This window comes from Alternaria alternata (assembly GCF_001642055.1).
Source record: "Alternaria alternata strain SRC1lrK2f unplaced genomic scaffold CC77scaffold_19, whole genome shotgun sequence".
Classification (NCBI taxonomy): Eukaryota; Fungi; Ascomycota; class Dothideomycetes; order Pleosporales; family Pleosporaceae; genus Alternaria; species Alternaria alternata.
This window is the reverse complement of record NW_017306208.1, coordinates 371,775-390,874: the sequence shown is the minus strand read 5'-3', so window position 1 is coordinate 390,874 and position 19,100 is coordinate 371,775. Positions and strand designations below refer to the sequence as shown.

The following is a 19,100-nucleotide window of genomic DNA, read 5'->3' as shown; positions in this document are numbered from 1 at the left end:
CTAAACGGAACTTTCGTGGTCAACGCGGTAGAGCATAACATGCCGGCGAATTGGCTTGCGACAGATTTTTTCACAACGGTCGAACAAGATGCCGTAGGACGGGTGCTATACACGCACTCGGACATGTCGCAAACTTTCGACAATATCGCAACTTCGATGATGAACAGAATCCGCGAAAATGACAATGCCACGCGGGTATTTGGGATTTCGTATCGCGAAGAGACCTACATCCGAGTGAGCTGGCCTTGGCTCATTCTACCCGGCGTGGTGGTGCTTATGAGCGTTGTCTTATTGGTAGCCAGTATCGTATTGAGCAGAGGCGACAAGCAAGGACTATGGAAGAGCACGACGTTAGTGCCTCTTTTCACCCGCATGCGAGGATGGAAACATGAAGGCTTGAGAGTCGGAAGATGGAGTGAGATGGAGAATCAGGCGAGGCATATGAGAGGAAGGTTTCAAAGGGACGGGCAGGGCAGCCTGGACTTTGTTAGGACATGATATACAGGCACTGGAAGTGTTTGGCTATGCGGACCAGCGGCTGAACTTGCAGAGAGCTGGGCGCCTGACAAAGGTGATAAGCCTGGCGCTACCCCGCCATGGTGCTGCACCTCGACAACTATTTTTCCGTCCTTCCAGATCCCCAAAGTAATAATGGCAAATTCCGAGCGCACTATGCCATGCGATCTCTGTAGTGCCCTGCTCGAGATGTTTCAAGGGTTGCGAAAGGAGCCTATCGATATCTCGACTTTCCAATCGCAAGGCGCACTTCAATGTAACGAACACACATTGCTGGTCCAGAAGTTCACAGAACACTGTCAGACGCCATCGGGGCATCATAATCGACCGGCCCCGAAGGACATGGGATTTCGCTGCGGACAGAGTCTTGGAGAGGTAACAATGACTGAATCGGTAGAGAAGCTGGGGGTGGTTTGGGAGCTCTTACTCTCCCCGAGTGCCAACGGCACAGAAGACTTCACGAAAGGCGACATACTGGACCCTGACTGGGTTGATCTGACTAAAATCAAGCAATGGAAGTCTGATTGTCTAAGCTCACACGGAAGCAGATGCGACAACCCCTTGAGAATCTGGAAGACAACACCAGCGTGGCTTGTGGACGTCGAGCTGGAGTGCGTAGTTCCTGGAAAAGAACAAGTCAATTTTGTTGCGTTGAGTTATACATACGGAGACCGTCTCGGTCTCAAGATGGACGCTGAGCTTAGTGCAAGGCTTCGAGAGACTCATGCATTCCAGAGCTCAGACATAGCATCGCGGATCCCTCCCACGCTTGCACATGCTATGTTTGTAACGAAGAACCTAGATGAACGATATCTGTGGGTGGACGCCTTGTGCATAGGTCACGACAATCCTACGGAAACTGCGCGTCAGCTTACAATGATGGGTTCGATCTACGCCAGTGCTATACTGACCATCATCGCTACCGATGGAGATGCTAGAGAAGGCATATCCGGCTTGAACGGTATATCTGAATCCAGAGCATTGGAGCAGAAAGTGTTTCCATTTGGATCGCGCAATATTATCGTTCGCAGCACCGACATATTTTCTCTAGTCCACGGAGGTACCCCATACTTCTCACGAGGATGGACTTACCAAGAACATCGGCTGGCAAAGAGAAAGCTGTTCTTCCTAAAGAAGTCGGCACACTGGGAGTGTCAGCACCGGCAGTCTCACGAAGACCTCACACCAGGTGCAGAGATAGAAACGTACATCGAGCCACGACTCGTGGAAAGCCTCGATGGATTTCCGGAATTAAGCTCGGTAGGAAACATCATTTGCGACTATAATAGCAAAAGCTTGCGATACCCAGAAGATGCCCTACCAGGAATAACCGGTATGCTAGCTGTGCTTAGTCGTTCTTTCCAGGGCGGCTTCCTTTTCGGCATTCCGGAAATGTTCTTCCATCGAGCGCTTGCATGGACCCCGGTCTGGTCGCATACAGAACTTGAGCGTCGAAAGCTATCTGACCGACCCAGACAAGACCAACTGCCAGCGGGCCAATTGCCATCATGGTCATGGATTGGATGGAAGGGAATGGTGAAGCTTGGCGAAGAAGCGGCCAGGATAAATGATCTATGTGCCACTATTGAGGAGACCTATCCCATGGTCGAGTGGTACACAGCTTCGTCACCTACGGCGAGCGCGTCTGAACGTCGGCGCATCCATTCCAACTGGTATGAGCACCGCGAAGAATGGAAAAGCGGAACCATAGATCTGCCCGGTTGGACAGCGGTAGGAATGGAGAGCGAGGAAGGTACGTACAAGGGAGAGCCACGCATCTTTCCAGCAGGGTGTGGAGGCCGTGTGTATCGCCATCAAAACATGATTCACAACAAGAACCACGGTCCAACCAACGATTGGTACTTTCCGTTTCCAGTCCCAGAAATCTCAAGCGCAACAGTGGCTTCAATGCCCGAACAAACACCATACTTGTTCAGTCGAACACAGCGGAGTTTTGTTCTTGGGCAAAAGCCTAGTGGAAACAGGGACGACACAGATGATGACAGTAACAAACTCATCGCTCTCTGTGATTGTTCGAGTGGAAACTCAGTTGGTGCACTTCACCTGCATTCTAAAGAGCAGCTGAAACTGTTTCCTTTCGCAAAGATCACGCCTTCATCGGGCCACGACACCCCTCATGATCACTTCGATATGCACACAATCATGAAAGAAAAGCGGAATATGGATATAGTTGCAGACACTGCGGATAAAAGTCTGCCCAAGATAGAAATCGTCGCTGTCAGTATGACTCGCGTTGACAGCAAAACTTGGAATCATGAAGCTGAACGCGCTGAAAAGCCGTTCCGCGTCAACGAGGTAGTCAACGTCCTTTGGATAGAATGGGAGAACGATATCGCCTATCGAAGGGCTGCTGGCTATGTTAGAAAACAGGACTGGCAACAGCTTGAACGTGAGGATGTTGATCTAGTCCTCGGCTAAGGCGATATTCGCTGTCGTTTGTTTCTCGAAAATCTACTTCCTCCTGCTCTTCTTAGCCTCGTGCATCCTTCGCAAACCGTGATGTTTTCTCTGCAAGCAACTGAATCATGACGGCGAAGATGTACCCTCGTCATGACTGCTGATCAGGCAACCGCTGCCAACGTACGTGCTTACCTGTTCTTCTCACCCCACCAAGGCTGAGGCCACCCGCAGTCAGCCTGCAACATCAGGCCGCCATTCATCTCCATAGTCTGCACCGACTGAAGACCTCTTTTCGCATACAAGCAAACAGCACGTATCAGTCATCTACATCAGCGGATCGATCTACACCAGCGTTCAAAATGGCTGCGCAGGTAGAGCCCGAAATCGTTCTATACGACCTAGCATGCACCAAAGGTGTCTGTTTCTCACCCGCAGTATGGCGCATTCGTCTCATGCTCAACTACAAGCGCATTCCATACAAGACGATCTTTATTGAGTTTCCAGATATCGAACCAACACTTAAAGGACTGTGAGTCTGCTTCCCGTCGCCTCGTCTGCTTGGTTCCAAGGGAACGCTCTAAGAGGTCTTCTAACATTACCTTAGCGGCATCCACCCCGCCGAGTCCTCTACGGGTTCCAAGTACACAGTCCCAGCCATCTACCACATCCCGACGAACACCTACACCATGGATTCGACCCTCATCGCCCAATTTCTGGAAGCAACATATCCAGATCGACCAATTCCCTTGACCTCCGAGCTTGGCCGCGATATCGAATCTAAATCACGTAAGGTGATAGGTCCCATATTCCGCGACTCAATCATACCACGTGAGGTGAGCATCCTGTCACCTCGATCGCAGGAGTACTTCCGACGAACGCGCGAAGCTGCTATGGGATGCAAGCTCGAGGAGCTGCTGGATAGCGAGAAGGAAGAGTTGGCGTGGCGCAAGGTTGAAGACGATATACGCACCGTTGAGCAGTTGCTCCTGACAAACGAGAAAGAAGGGCAGTTTGTATTGGGAGCGAGGCCGAGTGCGACAGACTTCTTCCTTGCTGGATCATTGCATGCGGCGAGGACGGTTGATGAAAGCGTGTTCGCGAGGATCGCGAACTATCCAGGGTTCAAGAAGATCTACGAGGCGTGTGTGCCATATATGCAGGGGCAGGAGGTGCCGGATCTCACAAATTAGCCGTGCATGTCGCCAATATTCGCTCAGTAGTAAGACTTTCATCATGAATGCCAAGTTCTCTCATCGAAGGCCTCCAAGCTCTTCCATAAGTCCGCACAGCGCGCGCACAAGAGGCGGTCCAGTCTCGCGGTCCACATCAGGATGTGTTGTGTCGAGAAGCCTGACGCCGACCTTCATGACCTGTGAAGGGTACTTGAGGTTGCAGATTTCGGGCCGATCAGCCACTCCAGACTCCGATGCTACTGGTTGATGTGTAGAGATGATGCGCAGGCACGGTATGCCGCTGTTCATAAGAATAAAGGAATGAATAGAAGTCTGGTTTTCCGATGCAGCATCGTCGAGGTAGATGACCTTGCTCAGAAACGAACTTGGTTGAGCACGCATCGGCGTTGTGGTACCAGTCTTCTTCGCTCGGTCTCGCATCATCATGCTGTAAGTCCAAAGAACCATGATGGCGTGATACAGCATGAAAGAATCAGGACCACGAATCTGGTAGGGCGGAATATGTCGAGCGGCTCGTACTACCTGTCCAGCATGACAGATCGCGATCCTGGCTTCCTTAGTTTGGCTCCAGGGTGAGAGGTGAGTGTACGCGCTATTGGCAGCGCTTTCGCCGCATTTGCCTGCAAATCGGGTGATCAAATCGAGATTGACATGCAAGTACATCTGCAAAAATTGGTGGAACAGACAGGTGACAGCTGGAGAGTTGCCAGGCAAGAGGTCTTCGCGTTGCAAGTAGTGGTATCTGCCGAGCAACGTCAGCATTATTAGCTATGCGAGGACTTGTACTCACAGTTTCTCCTGACGCGATCGGGCCCAGAGCTGTGAAGAGGGGTCACTGTCCTCGTGCATTAGGGCGGACTGCTGTGCGTACTCCCAGATCTGAGCAGCAATGCCATGAAGGTAGGACGAACGAGCAACTTGCGCATCAATATCCACAGGAAGGCAGAGTATGGCGGCCTCGTCCTTGAGATGGGTTTGAAGCGAGGGACGGCTGGCGACGATATCCATCTCGAGATAGCGTATTCGCCATGTCTCTGCTGAAGGTGCTAGCCAAAGCGTCTTTGACGCAGGCAATATAAGCGTGAGTTCAGCATAAGTGATCAGCGGCGGGCGGTGCTTAGCCATGGTCATGTGGATATCGTGCTCGAACAGGTGGTATACCAACCTGTCTGGATTAGATACCGAGCGGACAGGGTGTGATACGTTTGTGGTACCTCTTGTATGATTCTTGCTCCACCCATCGCTTCCATTTTGTCTGTAGTTCCTCGTCACTATCCTGGGCAGATGGTGTTATTGCGGGATAGCGGATGTGATCAAACCTGCCGGCACGCCGCAGTGCCTATATAGTCAGTCCTTGTTACACAATCACATCGGAGCGTCTCACCGTGACAAGAGACTGCAAACTGCTCTCAGCAATTTCCATCTTCCTTCTATACCCACAGAATGCTCCGATGTCAAGCCATAGCATCGAAGCTTGGAGATATTCCAAATCGCGAATCACACTGTTGTCGTTCTCAGACTGAGCGCATATCAGATTTTGCCCGCTATAAAATCAGATCTGGTTCTTTGTTTGACTCACCAACCTGTTCAACGCGACTCTAACGATCTCTTGTAACGCCAAGCCTGTCCTGCTCACCGATAGCACGCCAAAACATACACACCCAGCCGCCACCAAGGCAGTAAGATACTCCGGTCGGGCGGTTTCGCTCTCGAACGTGTATGGATGGATCCAGGCATCGGTCTCCGTTCTTTTCGCAATCCCGACCTTGATCAGCTTGTCGACGCACTCTGCCGAAGGAAAGGACGGAATCGTGATCTGGCTTTGTGCAGTCTTGGAGACTAGTTGGAAGATGCGATCGCGGGCTGCTGACGATAACTGATCTGGAATCACAACGTTGGATGCATACGGCATATGTGGTGACGAAGCAAGATCCACGTTGCGCTCATCCAGAGCGATGTTTTCGTGCTCACTGAAAGCATGCTGATTACGCTCGGGAATCCAGAACCTAACGCGAGTCAGCACCGATCGGGTTATCGGTCAGTGTGATTTACCAGGCAGACTGTTTGAAGACTGCATGGCGCCTTCTTGCGGAGTCACTATCAATCTTCTCAAGAGAAACATCTGTATTAGCCGGCGGCGTGGCTGCAGGCAGGGCAGTCACCTGCGACACTGGCGCTTCTAGCATTTGACTGACAGTCGGAGTGAAGTCGTTGCCAAAGATGTCGACTTGACCAAGCCAGTCGGTCTCAGGCATCCAAGCCGTCAGATCTGGAGGCGCTTGCATGTAGTCGACACCCATAAAGTCTGGTGCGGGAACCATGATCTGCTCGAAGAAAGCCGGGATGGTATGCTGGGCATAGCTGGTGGTGTTGTAGAGATCGAGTAGAGCTTGTGCTTCATCACTAGCCTCATTGAGGTACACGCCATTCAACTGTATGTCGTCGTCAAATCCGTTTGGGTTAACTTGATCATCCGCAGGTGTTGCGAAAACTTGCGGTGGTTGTTCACTCGTAGTTGACTGAGTGAATGATGATGAATCGGAAAACTTTGTTACACATGATAGGCCCTTCTTTTGGCACCGTTTGCAGGGCCTGCCATTGTCGCATTTGACTTTTGATATTACGCACGAGTTGCAGGCTTTTGTGGCACGTTCTGCTACACGGTTCGGGCCAACAAGTCCATCTTTAGCATTCTTCGTATGCGTTGCTTGATGCCTCAGCAATAAGTCTCTCCGGTTGAACGCCGCAGGACACTCCTCGCACTGGAAAGATCGTTCATTGCGATCTGCGCAGGTTTAGAAAAGTGCTGAGTGACGACTAATAAGGAATTGTACTCACGTGAGTCCAGATGCCGGTTCAAGTGGTCGGCACGTTCATATGTCCGGTGGCAGACTTGACACTGAAGCGCACCAATTGAGGCATCGGAAGTCCGCTGACGCTTGGAGGGTCGCGCATTCGTTGGTGTCACCGCCATATCGACAGACATTATGATCCAAAGGCTGAAGAACGGAAATGTGGGAGAGGAGCAGGTAGTTCAAAGCGCACCGTGTTCTCGGGTTTCGGAAAGTGGGCGCACCTACCCTTGCTCAGATGCGGGGTGCGTCTGGGGAGTCACGGCAGTCGAACCGTCGGCACATTAATCGCCAAGCCTCCAACTCCCTCGGCAGTAACCATGATTCACGACTCAAACCTCAGCTATTGAAGCTTTTGGCATACAACTGTAATCGCAGTAAATATATCGATTGAGAAGGCATGGATCGGGTCTCGTTAACACTCATGTTCACTGGAGTGTCTGACGAAGTCTAAGCTACTGCAGCTCTCTGGAGACCGACTGTTATTGCTGAAATCGAACGCTTTTGTTCCCAATCGTGTACCCCCCGATATGTGCAGTTGTAGTCCATGAACTCATCAGGGCGCCTGTATATGTTAGATCATGCGAATAACATGCGCGGACTGATACTCACATTTTGATGACATTGCTGCCCTTTTCCGTCGCAGGCTTCGCAGCCTCGCGACTGAATCGTTGTATCAAGCTCGCACGTTCATATCGACTCTTGAATACGTTTTCCAGGATGAAAGATACTTCGTCTTTGGTAGGTCTCCCAGTGATGCTGTCGAAGAGCGCCCCTAAAGCTTCAGCGTCCTCGATAGTCTGGCTTGCGCCTTGACCTTGGGTGGGCAGCATAGCATGCGCTGCATCTCCAATGAGAATCGTACGCCCAGAATGCCATGTATCTAGTGGATCCAAGTCGCGCAGCTGCCAAAGGCCTATACTGTCGGCATTTCGAAGCATGTCTCTGGTCCAGCTGGGAAAGTCCTTGAAGGTCTCCAACATCTTTGCTGAATCTCCTTTCGTTACCCATGACTGCGCTTTATCAGGATCTTCATTCATCTGCTCGTCCGGTACTAGGCCGACAATGCTGTAGAGCTTTGCGTCGCGAGCGGGACCCATGATAAGCCGGCAGGAGTGTGCCATGATCATGGATGTGTAGGGCTGTTCTGGTTTGATGTTCGCAGAGAATTGTGGCGCACGTTCGTTAAGGATCGCAGTTGGTAGCATAAGCCGGTAGGCTGAGGACCCCGTGGGTTTGGGATGAATCTCTTTACCGAGAACAGAAGTACGCAGGGCGCTGTGAATGCCATCCGCGCCGATGACAAGATCTGCTTCCAGAGTTTCACCATTCTCAAGTATCACTTTGCCTTCTTCGCAGTCGCAGCTGGACACTCGCGCTGAGGTACGTAGAACCGCCGGCTGGCCATCCCGTTCGGTGCTTGTGGCTTTATCCCTGAGATAGGCATGAAGATCCTCACGGTGCCACATAATACGGTCTGCCCCATACTGTGTCTTACTTCGTAGAGGTATCTCATTCACCATCTTGCCATCAACGCTATATATCCTGAACCCGTGATCGATTGTACCATTAGAGTCCTCGAGTAGGGCTTCTAGCCCCCATGACTGCTGTAAGATCCTCGTGGCGTTGGGTTGGAGCGAGATTGTAGCGCCAATCTCTGTGCTGAGTCGAGATTGTTCCAGGATCGTGATCTGGCGATCGTCCTTCCGTAAGGCTATGGCAGCTGCCAATCCTGCGATCCCACCGCCCACGATAATGATTCGGAATGGCATTGGTGATGACATCTCGAGCGTCTCCTATGTCGGAAGTGTGATGATAGAGATTGATAGAAGGTCGTGATGTCAAGTTGAAGACGAGTAAGACATGCTGATGGCGAATACTGAGAAGGCGGGTAACTGATAATCGACAACCACTAGCTGCCCCAGCACGCGAAACCTCCTAGACGTGGTACCCATCCTCCACTTTACGAACTCCTCCGCTATTATCCCCGCATTCTGAATTCGGTTTTACACAGATCGCATATCGTACCGTCGTTGTCGTCGTGGTCAGGGTTCGGAAATGTGGGCCTGGACAGGCTCGGCCCGTGTGGGCGACGTCGAAGGCTGGACGGCGCACGCTGGTTAAACCTTGTTCGAGAGTGTTGAATATGACCTCTGAAGCAACCTCCACTCTTCACAAATCAGATCTCATTCAACCTGTCAAGCAGCCTCGAAACCGACATATCCAACAATATGATCTCGACCACGACGAAGACAGCGCCCGTTACGCTGAAAGCTGTCGAAGATCAGCGCATGAGAGTGGACGGCTCTGATGCGGCATTCGGCGACTGGAGGGATGACTTGGCCAGAGATGGCTATGCAGTCATCAAGGGTGCGATTCCGAAAGAGAGGGCGGACAAGTATGCAGACCAGATGTACAGCTGGTTGGAAGGATTGTAAGCATAGACACCGACTTAGTGTCGCAAACTACTTACAATGTCCAGCAACCTCGGCTTTGACCGTAACGACATGTCAACAGTTCACAAAGATAAGCTACCTTTGATCACCGAGAAAGGCATGTGTCTGCAGTACGCTGTCACGCACGAAGACTTTGCTTGGTCCATCCGAGGAGAGCCTGGCGTCGTTGGAGCCTTCGAGAAGGTCTACGATAACAAGGATTTGATTGTGTCGTTCGATGCTATCAACTTCACATTGCCGTACGTTGGGTGCATGCATCTCTCGAACAAGCTGACAGTTATTCCAGTCGCTCTGATATTGCACCAAACAAGCCATGGCCTCATCAAGACCAAGACCCCGCGAAGCCCGGTTTCAGATGCTTGCAAGGCTTGGTAAATCTACTCCCCAACGGGCCAGATGATGGCGGTCTGATCGTGTGTCCTGGCGGACATCTGCTGTCCGACGAATTCCACAGGGACATGGCCGATGAGGAACGCATCCCAGCGTGGACACCAGAATGGTATGGTTTCACCGAGAACGGTATGAAGTGGCTCGAGAACAAGGGTCTGAAGTGGTTGAAGGTGTGCGCAGACCCTGGCGATCTGCTCGTATGGGACTCTCGTACCCCTCACTACAACCTGAGCTCGAAGACGAACCAGCCCAGATTTGCAGTTTACACTTGCTACATGCCTGTTGAAGATGCGACACAAGAGGATCTGCGAAGGAAGAAGGACGCGTATGAACGCTGGGTAGGAACAACCCACTGGCCCAACGCTAGGCACACAGGCTCGAATGTCGCGAAAAGAGAGGGAGTAGATGACCCACACAACCGCTTTGAGCCGGTCAACAAGCCGGTCATGGATGAGAGGACATTCAAGCTGACAGGTATTCCGTACATCAAGGCCGATGCCTAAGCATAGCGATATTGGTGGGTAGATGACGTCGAAGCTCCTCGAAGGTGAGTGAGTGGTGAAAGAGCAGGCTCACGCGTCATTGGCGCGTCACGCTAGTCTAGATTGGGACATTTCTCTCGTTGGCGAAAATGAAAAACAATGACATCAACAAACTATTCTCCTTGACATTCATGCATCAACACAACAACGGATGTGACGGCCGGCCCACCACCAGATGGGCGCATCCAAGTACCCCAGATCAGATGCTAACCACCTCCTTTAGTGTGCTGGCGTCCGGGGGACTCCACTTTGATGCTCATAGACTGACCCGCCGACGCGTCTGAGCATTACGCTTGTTGTGATCCGTCAGCAACGATAGCGGACACCGACATTGCCATATGTACATGGCCACATTCTCCACCAAAAGCTATCATAAAAGCAGATTTGATAGGCTACCATCGGAGGACCACCGCAAGGGATCGTAACCTGTCAAAGCGAATTCCACATCGCAAGCATAACTGTATTGTCAACTTGTTTGGATGAGAAGCGTCACGTCGAGTTGATCGCAGCAAAAACCTTCACAAGGCTGAGATTTCAACGATCTGACTACAAGCCATATTTACATTCAGGACCTGCAAAGACTAAACTACGACAACACTTCCCCAGCTATGCAAAATCATCAATACCACAGCGTCACTGCAACGCAAACTTACCACGAACACCTTTGGCTGACGTCCACGCGAATATTCGACCATGATTCCGCGAATACGGAGTAGATTGTCTTCTCAGCGCGACATCGAAGGATGGCCTGATGCCTTCTTCATCGCCCACTTGCCGGTATATGCCCTGATCTTCTTACCATACAGGAAGACTGGGATACCCAGCAGGCCGAAAATCGCAGTCAATCCAGCATATGTTCCAAAGGCTCCGTCGTACCCATCAGTCTCGATGAACTTGGCGACACCATAACTGGTACCGAAAGAGACAAAACCTCGTAGAGCTGTGATAACAACAAGAATGGGCCCTGCACGTGCCGGGTATGAGTCAAGGAGGTACGTGATCGCGGCGATATTTGCGCCCACGAATGCGAAGTAGTACGCTGCGTTGGCGAAGACGTAGACGAACCAGTGGTAGTCTCCTGGATGTTCCGCTGCCACACCATACAAAGTGGCAGCAAGGCACCCACATAGCAAAGGGATCCAAAGCAGTAGTAGACGATTCTCGGGCTCGTGTACACCACCATTGCGCCTTGCTCGCCACTTGATTATGGCATCGCTGCCATTACCGAGCAGTGGTAATGCCACGAAGGCGACCACGATCTGACCAGCATTGACATACGAGACGGCATTGTCAGACCAGTTATATGGTGGCGCGTGTACGATGGTGCCGTAAGTCGTTCCAATGGCAATGTTGACACCAATAGTAAGACCGTTCAAGCAGAAGGCCCAGAGCACGTTGGGGAACAACATGACTTGGAAAGTGTTGATGAAGCCATAAACACCTTCCATCCATTCCGGCTCATTGACGAAGAGGCGCATGTCCGACCACGTAGTACGAGGAAGGAATTTTGTGAAGTCCAGTGGGGGCCTTTCCGATAGTTTAGCTGGCAGTGGTGCAGTCGCTCTAGATCCCTCTAGCTCGCCTCCTTCTTCTGCGGAGAACTGACCGTAAGCAGTCATAGGTCGATCGTACTTGCTCTCGGGAACCCAGAAAATCGAGGCGATGAACGTGGCTGCGCAAAGTCCGGAACCAAGGTAATACCAGTTAGATGGACCAACAGCGCCAGCAATTGGCGATGCGCAGATGATGTACACAGCCGACAGTACTGTTTGTACGGCAGACTGCCACATCAAGAAGGTACTGCGCTCGTGAACAAAGTGGATTTCCTGCAACTTCGTTAGGCACCAGTCCTCGTGTTCTAAATCAGATGTCCTTACCTGAATCATCATCGGAACCAACGCCTCGCTCTGACCGGCAGCGAACCCGAGTAGCATCCTGGCCCCGAGGTGTTCGTTGTAGCTTTTAGCATTGGCAGCCCAGACAGAGGCGGCGATGAGGAGCAGTAGCGAAAAAAGGTAGACAGGGCGTCTTCCGATTGCAAGAGCCAGCGGCATGCAAACGAGGTTTCCCACACCCATGAACATTGACGGGTACGTCATGAGCGCCGTGATGTCCGCTACAGATCTGGTCAGTACAGTTCAGACACGAAATCTGGAGATCACTGACCATAAGTAGCCCCAGCCGCGGCATAGATAGGAATATACCAGGTTAGAAGACCACCGAAACCCGAAACCAGTGCAAGACCCAGACTGGAGAAGATGGACACCAGCACGATGAAGAGAATTTTGCGAAACTTGGACAGGTTTAATGGATCTGATAAGAGAGGTTAGTACGAATGCCACCCGGAAGATTAAGTGTCGCGGAGGACAAACCTCGAGGATCAGCGCTGGGGGCTGGAATCAAGAAAATCTCGTCGAGATTGGTCATGGTCACCGTTCCCATCGCCGCCGGCTCCACGATAGGCTTCACAAAGCCTGTCTCGCCATCTGAAACGACTTCATACCTTTCGACTTTGGTCTCCATGGCCTTGGGGTCTTTGATGTCGTCGAGCATCTTTGCGAATGCAAACGAAGTACTTGCGATGTAACAAGGTGAGAAAAAAAAGGTTGTTGATGAAGATGTAAACCCGCTCGTCCAAACCGGAAGAGCACAAAGGGATAACAACGTCGAGATGCAGACGGATGATATGCGCACACAGCTGGTTATATGTTAATATGAACTTCGGCTCCTCTTCTTGGAGGTTTCCCTGCTTGGTGCGTGGCACTCCTTCTTGTCGTCTAGCTCGCCTTCAGACTCGCACCACGGCCGATGAAATCGTCGGCGTTTCCAAGCCTTGGTCTGGAAATCAATACCGGCTTCACATCCCCGCTCAGCTGAACTCCACTTCACGAGCGTTACGCGGCACAGCTCCTGTGCAAAGGCTCATCTGGGGTTGCTTAGATGACCTGTGGGGAAATCCGGGGTAGCGCGTGTGTCGGAGAGTGGGCTAGCTCGCGGAAGGAGGGCCATCTCCAACCAATCAATACGATGCAATTCCCAACCACCCTTGGCTGACTTCAGCTTCTGCAACCGCAGTTGCCGACTTCGTTGACAAGGACGTGCACTCGTTTTCACAGCCTTTGCGAAGTCGCAAGTGGATACTCTATCCTGACAGCCATGCTTGGTAGCTCGACTGGTACGTCAATGCACATGCCGGATCGCCAGCGCCACACTGTCATCTATATTTTCGTTCCTGAAGGCAGCTTTTACATACTTAGATCACGACATGGCATACACTCACAGATGCGACGTAGATTGGAATAGCTCGTTGTATGCAGACCTCATTAAAAGCTATCTGTAGCTACAAAGGGACAAAAGGCAGTATAACCCTGCTTGGCGTCTCTGATCCGACATGTATTCTATGTTCTCCTTTGTTCTTCTCATGATCTGGTCGCGGTTGCGAGAAAGCCGTGTACTCCGCGATACTGGGAAAAGTTCCAGAAACTTGAACGCTCAAAGACTCGCCTTCGTCAAAATCCACACCCATCGACCAAATGCCTATCTCCAGCTTCACAACCTCTCCGGGAGTTATCTTCTCCTCTTTATCGTGCGGGTGGAATGGAAACTGTTCATGGATGCTTCGCGCTGGGTCGAATGCACGATGGCTGGCACGCAACACCCCTACACTACCCAGGTGCAAGTTCAAGCTTGCTCGCTCCTTCTCGGGGATATCCTCGATGCTCTTGTAGGTTGAAGGTATCGCTGAGAAAGGGAAGCAGAGATGCATAAGCAGCTTTCCGTCCTTGTCTCGCTTGCGAAGGATGACGAACACATTCATGTCGTCATGAGAAGGTGCTGACATGTACAGAACAGCCTTCGGCAGACCAATCAACCGCGACTTTTGTGTGAACTTATACGTGAATTCAGCGATTGATTTCGAGTCTTCCGAGTTGTAGCTGACGATCTCTGTCTTGGAAGGAGTCTGCTCGGCCAGACCAGCGCCGGATAGGTAGAACTCCTTGTATTGCGTCTCCGGTATAGGGAAGTCTGAGAATTCGATGCCATCAATGGCTTCTCGGTCACCAAACTGGAGCGCTGACCATCGCACTCTCGCCATCTTCTCCCAGTCGTTGTCAACACCCCGGAGATACTTGTCGAAGTATTTATGCAATTCCTTGTCCGCATGAGGGTCGCAGTATAATTCGAACCATTCCTGATGTGAGCTCCATCGGATCCACTTCTTGTCATGAGGCACCTCAAGCCATCCTCGTACAGCCCCCATGGTATGTATACTAGAGAAGTCACTTCCGCTGATGAATACGGGTACTTCGATCTTTGTCATATCAGGCCGCTTATCGCTCCAATACGAGTTCGAGACGGGTGACCGTCGGTACATCTCAGCAAAGTCCTCGATGCCACCGCCAAGGTTATTTGTTTTGATGATGAAGTGGGTGATGAGGTCGAAGTTCGACATTGTGAAGACGCCACCTCGGCAGAATTGTTCGCGGTAGATGTCGCCGGATCCCTCCCAAGGTGCGATAGCGGCGAGATGGGGTGGGCGCAGAGATGCAACATGCCACTGGATGATAGCCAAAGCACTGTTGCCCGCCATGCCTACTTTTCCATTGCTCCATGGCATCGCCGCGATGGATTCGATGACGTCGTAGCAATCTTCTGCGTCTTGAGAGCCCATGATCTGTCATGGTTAGCTAAGCCTAGATACAGGAAGATGAAAAGAACAAACGTACTGGTATGGATCCATCGCTGTTGCCCGTACCGCGAGAGTCAACCGATATGATCGCGTAGCCACGCGGACACCACACAACTGGGTCAAGTCCCTCAAACTTCTCCAATCCGCTGAGCGCTTCATTTGGCACACAGCAATTCCAAATGCAGATTGGCAGCATGTGAAGAGCGGAGTATTTCTTTCCGTAACACGACCAGCTTACTACCGCCGGTAGTTTCTCGTCTTTTGGAACATCGGCAGGCCTGTAGATGTCGACGTAAAGACGGCAGCCGTCTCTGACCACTATCTCGACATCGTGATCGATCTGAATGTCAGACTCAAGAGCACGAGCATTGTGTGGCTTCTCGCCTTTGCGGAGGACTTCGGTCTTGCCAGGTGTGAAGCCTTGGTAATTGTTCACACCCACCTCTGGCTTAGAGATGGGCTTGTAGGCCACTTGCATGGGGACTGGCATCTTGGAAGTTGAGGGTAATGGGAGGTATGAGGGAGGAAGAGGGAGGAAACTGAGTATCTTCGGAGAAAGATCGTGACAGCTACTTGAACAACAAACAAATGCACCCCTCAACGCGACGCGTCGAGCGCACTTTGCAATGTAGCGGCGTCCACCTCGGCAAGTCTCCGAAACATCAACTGTTCCCGTCCCCCACATGTCCCGAGTCCCACAAATCCTGGATCGTGAACAACGCGGGGTATGGCGCCCACATCTACCGATGCTGGTCGGCAACGCTGCACCGGCATATCCAAACAGCGACTACCATTCCGTAGACAACATCATACGAACTCTGTTTCACGTTCTGGCATATAACACCAGTCGAGTGCAACCCAAAGTGTTTCCACCACACCTTCATTCCAATTCACACTTGCATGTTAGAGAACTAAACATTATCATAACCACCACCCATAGCACACATCGCAGTTTTCCTCCCAACAAGATGGCACCTCACGCCGAAGAGCCAAAGCCAGATAGCGGCGTTGATCTCATCTCGCACGATGGCACAGTATATGGGGACTGGCGCGACGAATTCCACAAGAACGGCACAGCCATCATCAAAGGCGCCATCACACCCGAGCGCGCAGAATACTACAAGCAAAAGCAAATCGAGTGGCTTCAGTCATTTGGTCGTGGCTTTGATCCCAACGACGAATCAACATGGACACAAGAGCACCTTCCTGTGAGTTTCAAGGGTGGCATGTACTTTGCCTACTCTAGCACGCACGAGAAGTTCGTTTGGTAAGTCACATGTCTGAGAAGAAGTCGTCGTTATGCTAATGCAAGTGCAGGGAAGCTCGCACCGAGCCCAAAGTCATCGAGACCTTTGCCAAACTCTGGGGCACCGAAGAGCTCCTCTGCTCATTCGACGGCATGAACATCACGCTGCCACGTCAGAAAGACCTCAAATGGAGCCCATGGCCACACTGCGATCAGTCACCGCACCGCAAGGGCATGCAGTGTGTACAGGGTCTACTGAACTACCAACCAAACGGCTCAGATGACGGAGGTCTGATTCTGATGAAGGGCAGCAGCAAGCTGTTCGACGATTTCTTCCGCGAACAAAGGGAACAGGACGCCCATGAGGATAAGCCTCCAGAGGAAGAGGACTTCAAGGATCTCTTCATCTTCAAGGAGGAGGATGTGAAGTGGTTCAAGGACCGTGGGTGCACGCTGGAGAAGGTGAACCTTGACCCTGGTGACTTGGTGCTCTGGTAAGTTTCCCTGGTATTGTCTCTTTCTCTCATGAGCACTTGAGTTAATTTTGCGCAGGGACTCTCGCACCATGCACTATGCCTGCTTCCCACAAGGTGAACGGATTCGCCACGTCCAGTATGTTTGCATGACGCCGGCCAAGTTTGCGAAGAAGGAGGATCGCGAGCTCAAGGCTGAGCTATTCAAGACGTGGCAGGGTACGACACATTGGCCGCACTGCAACATCCGCAAGCAGGGCCCACCAGAGAGGGACGGTAAGCCAGATCCGCAGAACAGGACGGAGCCGTTGGAGAAGCCGGTCATCACGGACAGGATCTTACAGTTGGCTGCTGTGAAGGCTTATTGAGAATCGTAGCGGACCATGTATATTGCGGCAATACGCACTTTCTTAGCATCGGTGATAGCGTGTCCGTCTGTGCTTGCTCCTTTGATTCTTTCTGACCTCATGCATGCCTCTGGGCGCAATACTCTTCCATGTTCTCGCATTCCTCTGCTCCCTGGTCTAGCTAGGTTGGCAGTCGTTATTCAATCTATGGTATGATCTTCGCCTTCCTCATCCTATCAAACACAACTCCCCACGACTCCTTCGTCCCCCGCTCCTCCATGAACCCCGTTCCGTACGTTTTGCTCATGTCAAAGTGCCTGTCAAAGTCAAACTTAGTCATGAGCATTTGTTCGGCAATCTGCATGCCACGACCACCATCTACATGTCCACTTTGCAAGTCATACTTTCTCTCCATGGCCAGCCAGGTCTCCATGTTGTCTTTGATAAACTTGCGTATGTCGATGGGAGTGGGCGCAGGTCCACTGGCCTTGAGGCCGAAGTAGGAGCATAGTACAGGCCACTTCTCCTCCCAGTTTGAGGGTGTTTTTGAGTCAGCGATGTTGAATGCTTCTCCCTTCTTCGGCTTGGCGGAAAGGGTGAGATGGATAGTCTGGCGAGCGATCATATCACTGCTGCTATCGTTACTCAGCGCCTTCCAGACTCCTTCCGTGCCAGGGAATGGGCATTCCGCTCCGTCACCATACAATTCTTTCCACAGCGCTAGGTAGAGACCGACTGTCGTACCAAGCGAGTATGCGTTCTGGTTCGGAACATAGCCGACTATGATATCTGGACGAGTCTCAATCCAGCTCCACTTCTTGTGCTTGGCGTATTCGGCGATCCAATCGTTTTGTGCGTGGTAAAAGAGCATCTCGGCGTACGGGCTGGGTATACGGGGAAAGGTTTCTTTGAGTGGAGGTAGAGGAAGTTTAGGTCCGGTCGTGCCTGGGGGAGCGGTCTCGTCGTACCAAGGGAGCGCAGCGAGGAGGTGGACGCCATCTGATGTATGTTAGTCCCACAATGTCCGGTATCTTGAAAGGGCGGGTGAGGCCTTACAAACTTTTGTGCCAATTTGCAGCACGACATATTCCAGAGCCGGACATAGTTTATCCATGGCTTTCACTGCCTTGGAAAACATCTCCACGGCCTCTTCCATTTCCTTTTGTACATCTAGGCCCGCTTTGTATGCAAGGTAGTAGACGTGTGTCACCTCCTCAATTTGTGGTAGCTTCTCTGCCAGCTCCTTCTCAAGACTTTCTTGGCTATGGGAGAGTAGGTCAAGGCCGGAGACCAGGTTGAGGCGCGAGTCCTCTGGCCATTGTGTTTGCAACGGAGAAAGCGGGCGGTTTGTCAGCGCATGGACGCGCTTCCAGGTGTCCTTCTTTGGGTAATCGGAAAGGATCTCATTGACGAAAGACCAGCCTATTGAACCAATATCAGCGTATGGCCCTATCACGACATCCAATGGCTTTACTGGCCTGTCACGCCAGAAGCGCCAAACACAACAGCCGACTTTGACATTGTTGTAGGGAGAAAGCGATTAGGGCTTGAGGGAGGAACAAAGAGACAAGGTTTCCATGCGTCGTCGTTCAGCCACAGAGGCTACATCTTGTCTCCTTGCATAGCGTACCAGTATAGAAGGTGGGGTTGCCGTTGCGATAGTGGAGCCATGGAGTCTAGACAGTCGTATCCCTTTTACGGGACATCGTCCGGTCTACTCGCCGTGTGCTGAAGGTTCAGCTACTGGTGTTTAGACGTAGCGTTGGTGCTGCATATCGATTTTTCGCCGACCACTCCCGGCTGTAAAGATCATACGCGTTCTTTCTAGAGCCCCGCGTCGCATTGCGAAGTACACCCTGAGGGGACCGATTTTTTGACGGGCCGTCAGCTAGCAATCTGTCGTAGTGTTGCCGCAGAAAGCGCCCGAAAAATTAGCCGCGGCTTGGAGACATCCTAACCTCTTTCGGACGCGTC

At 51.7% G+C, this 19,100-nt stretch overlaps 9 protein-coding genes across 9 annotated transcripts; 4 read left to right on the top strand and 5 right to left on the bottom strand.

Annotated features, from left to right (window-relative positions):
• The first annotated feature begins 388 nt into the window (after positions 1-388).
• On the top strand, positions 389-3,315 carry CC77DRAFT_281896 (HET-domain-containing protein). The gene is made up of 2 exons (XM_018531009.1): positions 389-3,117; positions 3,169-3,315. The coding sequence occupies exon 1, from the start codon at positions 652-654 to the stop codon at positions 2,953-2,955; it is 2,304 nt and encodes a 767-aa protein (XP_018382620.1). The 5' UTR covers positions 389-651; the 3' UTR covers positions 2,956-3,117; positions 3,169-3,315.
• CC77DRAFT_995740 (hypothetical protein) lies at positions 3,149-4,127 on the top strand (the record flags this gene model as incomplete). Its single annotated transcript, XM_018536470.1, has 2 exons — positions 3,149-3,466; positions 3,542-4,127. Exons 1-2 carry the CDS (start codon positions 3,297-3,299, stop codon positions 4,125-4,127), a joined length of 756 nt encoding a protein of 251 aa, XP_018382619.1. The 5' UTR covers positions 3,149-3,296.
• Positions 4,128-4,187: 60 nt separating this feature from the next.
• Positions 4,188-7,116, bottom strand: CC77DRAFT_1033664 (C2H2 type zinc finger domain-containing protein; the record flags this gene model as incomplete). Its single annotated transcript, XM_018526817.1, has 8 exons — positions 4,188-4,872; positions 4,921-5,295; positions 5,345-5,469; positions 5,515-5,649; positions 5,710-6,136; positions 6,183-6,562; positions 6,596-6,741; positions 6,969-7,116. The coding sequence occupies 8 exons, from the start codon at positions 7,114-7,116 to the stop codon at positions 4,188-4,190; spliced, it is 2,421 nt and encodes an 806-aa protein (XP_018382618.1).
• CC77DRAFT_281617 (FAD binding domain-containing protein) lies at positions 7,022-8,989 on the bottom strand. The gene is made up of 2 exons (XM_018531007.1): positions 7,595-8,989; positions 7,022-7,547 (listed from the first exon to the last, which is right to left on the bottom strand). Exons 1-2 carry the CDS (start codon positions 8,764-8,766, stop codon positions 7,433-7,435), a joined length of 1,287 nt encoding a protein of 428 aa, XP_018382617.1. The 5' UTR covers positions 8,767-8,989; the 3' UTR covers positions 7,022-7,432.
• A 224-nt stretch (positions 8,990-9,213) lies between these two features.
• CC77DRAFT_942411 (hypothetical protein) lies at positions 9,214-10,331 on the top strand (the record flags this gene model as incomplete). The annotated part of the gene is made up of 3 exons (XM_018534860.1): positions 9,214-9,416; positions 9,465-9,686; positions 9,725-10,331. The coding sequence occupies 3 exons, from the start codon at positions 9,214-9,216 to the stop codon at positions 10,329-10,331; spliced, it is 1,032 nt and encodes a 343-aa protein (XP_018382616.1).
• A 764-nt stretch (positions 10,332-11,095) lies between these two features.
• Positions 11,096-13,271, bottom strand: CC77DRAFT_995730 (MFS general substrate transporter; the record flags this gene model as incomplete). The annotated part of the gene is made up of 4 exons (XM_018536469.1): positions 12,743-13,271; positions 12,537-12,683; positions 12,248-12,486; positions 11,096-12,196 (listed from the first exon to the last, which is right to left on the bottom strand). The coding sequence occupies exons 1-4, from the start codon at positions 12,921-12,923 to the stop codon at positions 11,096-11,098; spliced, it is 1,668 nt and encodes a 555-aa protein (XP_018382615.1). The 5' UTR covers positions 12,924-13,271.
• Positions 13,272-13,710: 439 nt separating this feature from the next.
• CC77DRAFT_995727 (alpha/beta-hydrolase) lies at positions 13,711-15,680 on the bottom strand (the record flags this gene model as incomplete). The annotated part of the gene is made up of 2 exons (XM_018536468.1): positions 15,098-15,680; positions 13,711-15,045 (listed from the first exon to the last, which is right to left on the bottom strand). Exons 1-2 carry the CDS (start codon positions 15,548-15,550, stop codon positions 13,711-13,713), a joined length of 1,788 nt encoding a protein of 595 aa, XP_018382614.1. The 5' UTR covers positions 15,551-15,680.
• Positions 15,681-16,028: 348 nt separating this feature from the next.
• On the top strand, positions 16,029-17,147 carry CC77DRAFT_1033659 (hypothetical protein; the record flags this gene model as incomplete). The annotated part of the gene is made up of 3 exons (XM_018526816.1): positions 16,029-16,327; positions 16,378-16,800; positions 16,859-17,147. The coding sequence occupies 3 exons, from the start codon at positions 16,029-16,031 to the stop codon at positions 17,145-17,147; spliced, it is 1,011 nt and encodes a 336-aa protein (XP_018382613.1).
• Positions 16,871-18,734, bottom strand: CC77DRAFT_1023350 (hypothetical protein). Its single transcript, XM_018525647.1, has 3 exons — positions 18,605-18,734; positions 18,183-18,548; positions 16,871-18,125 (listed from the first exon to the last, which is right to left on the bottom strand). The coding sequence occupies exons 1-3, from the start codon at positions 18,645-18,647 to the stop codon at positions 17,332-17,334; spliced, it is 1,203 nt and encodes a 400-aa protein (XP_018382612.1). The 5' UTR covers positions 18,648-18,734; the 3' UTR covers positions 16,871-17,331.
• Between the last annotated feature and the right edge of the window lie 366 nt (positions 18,735-19,100).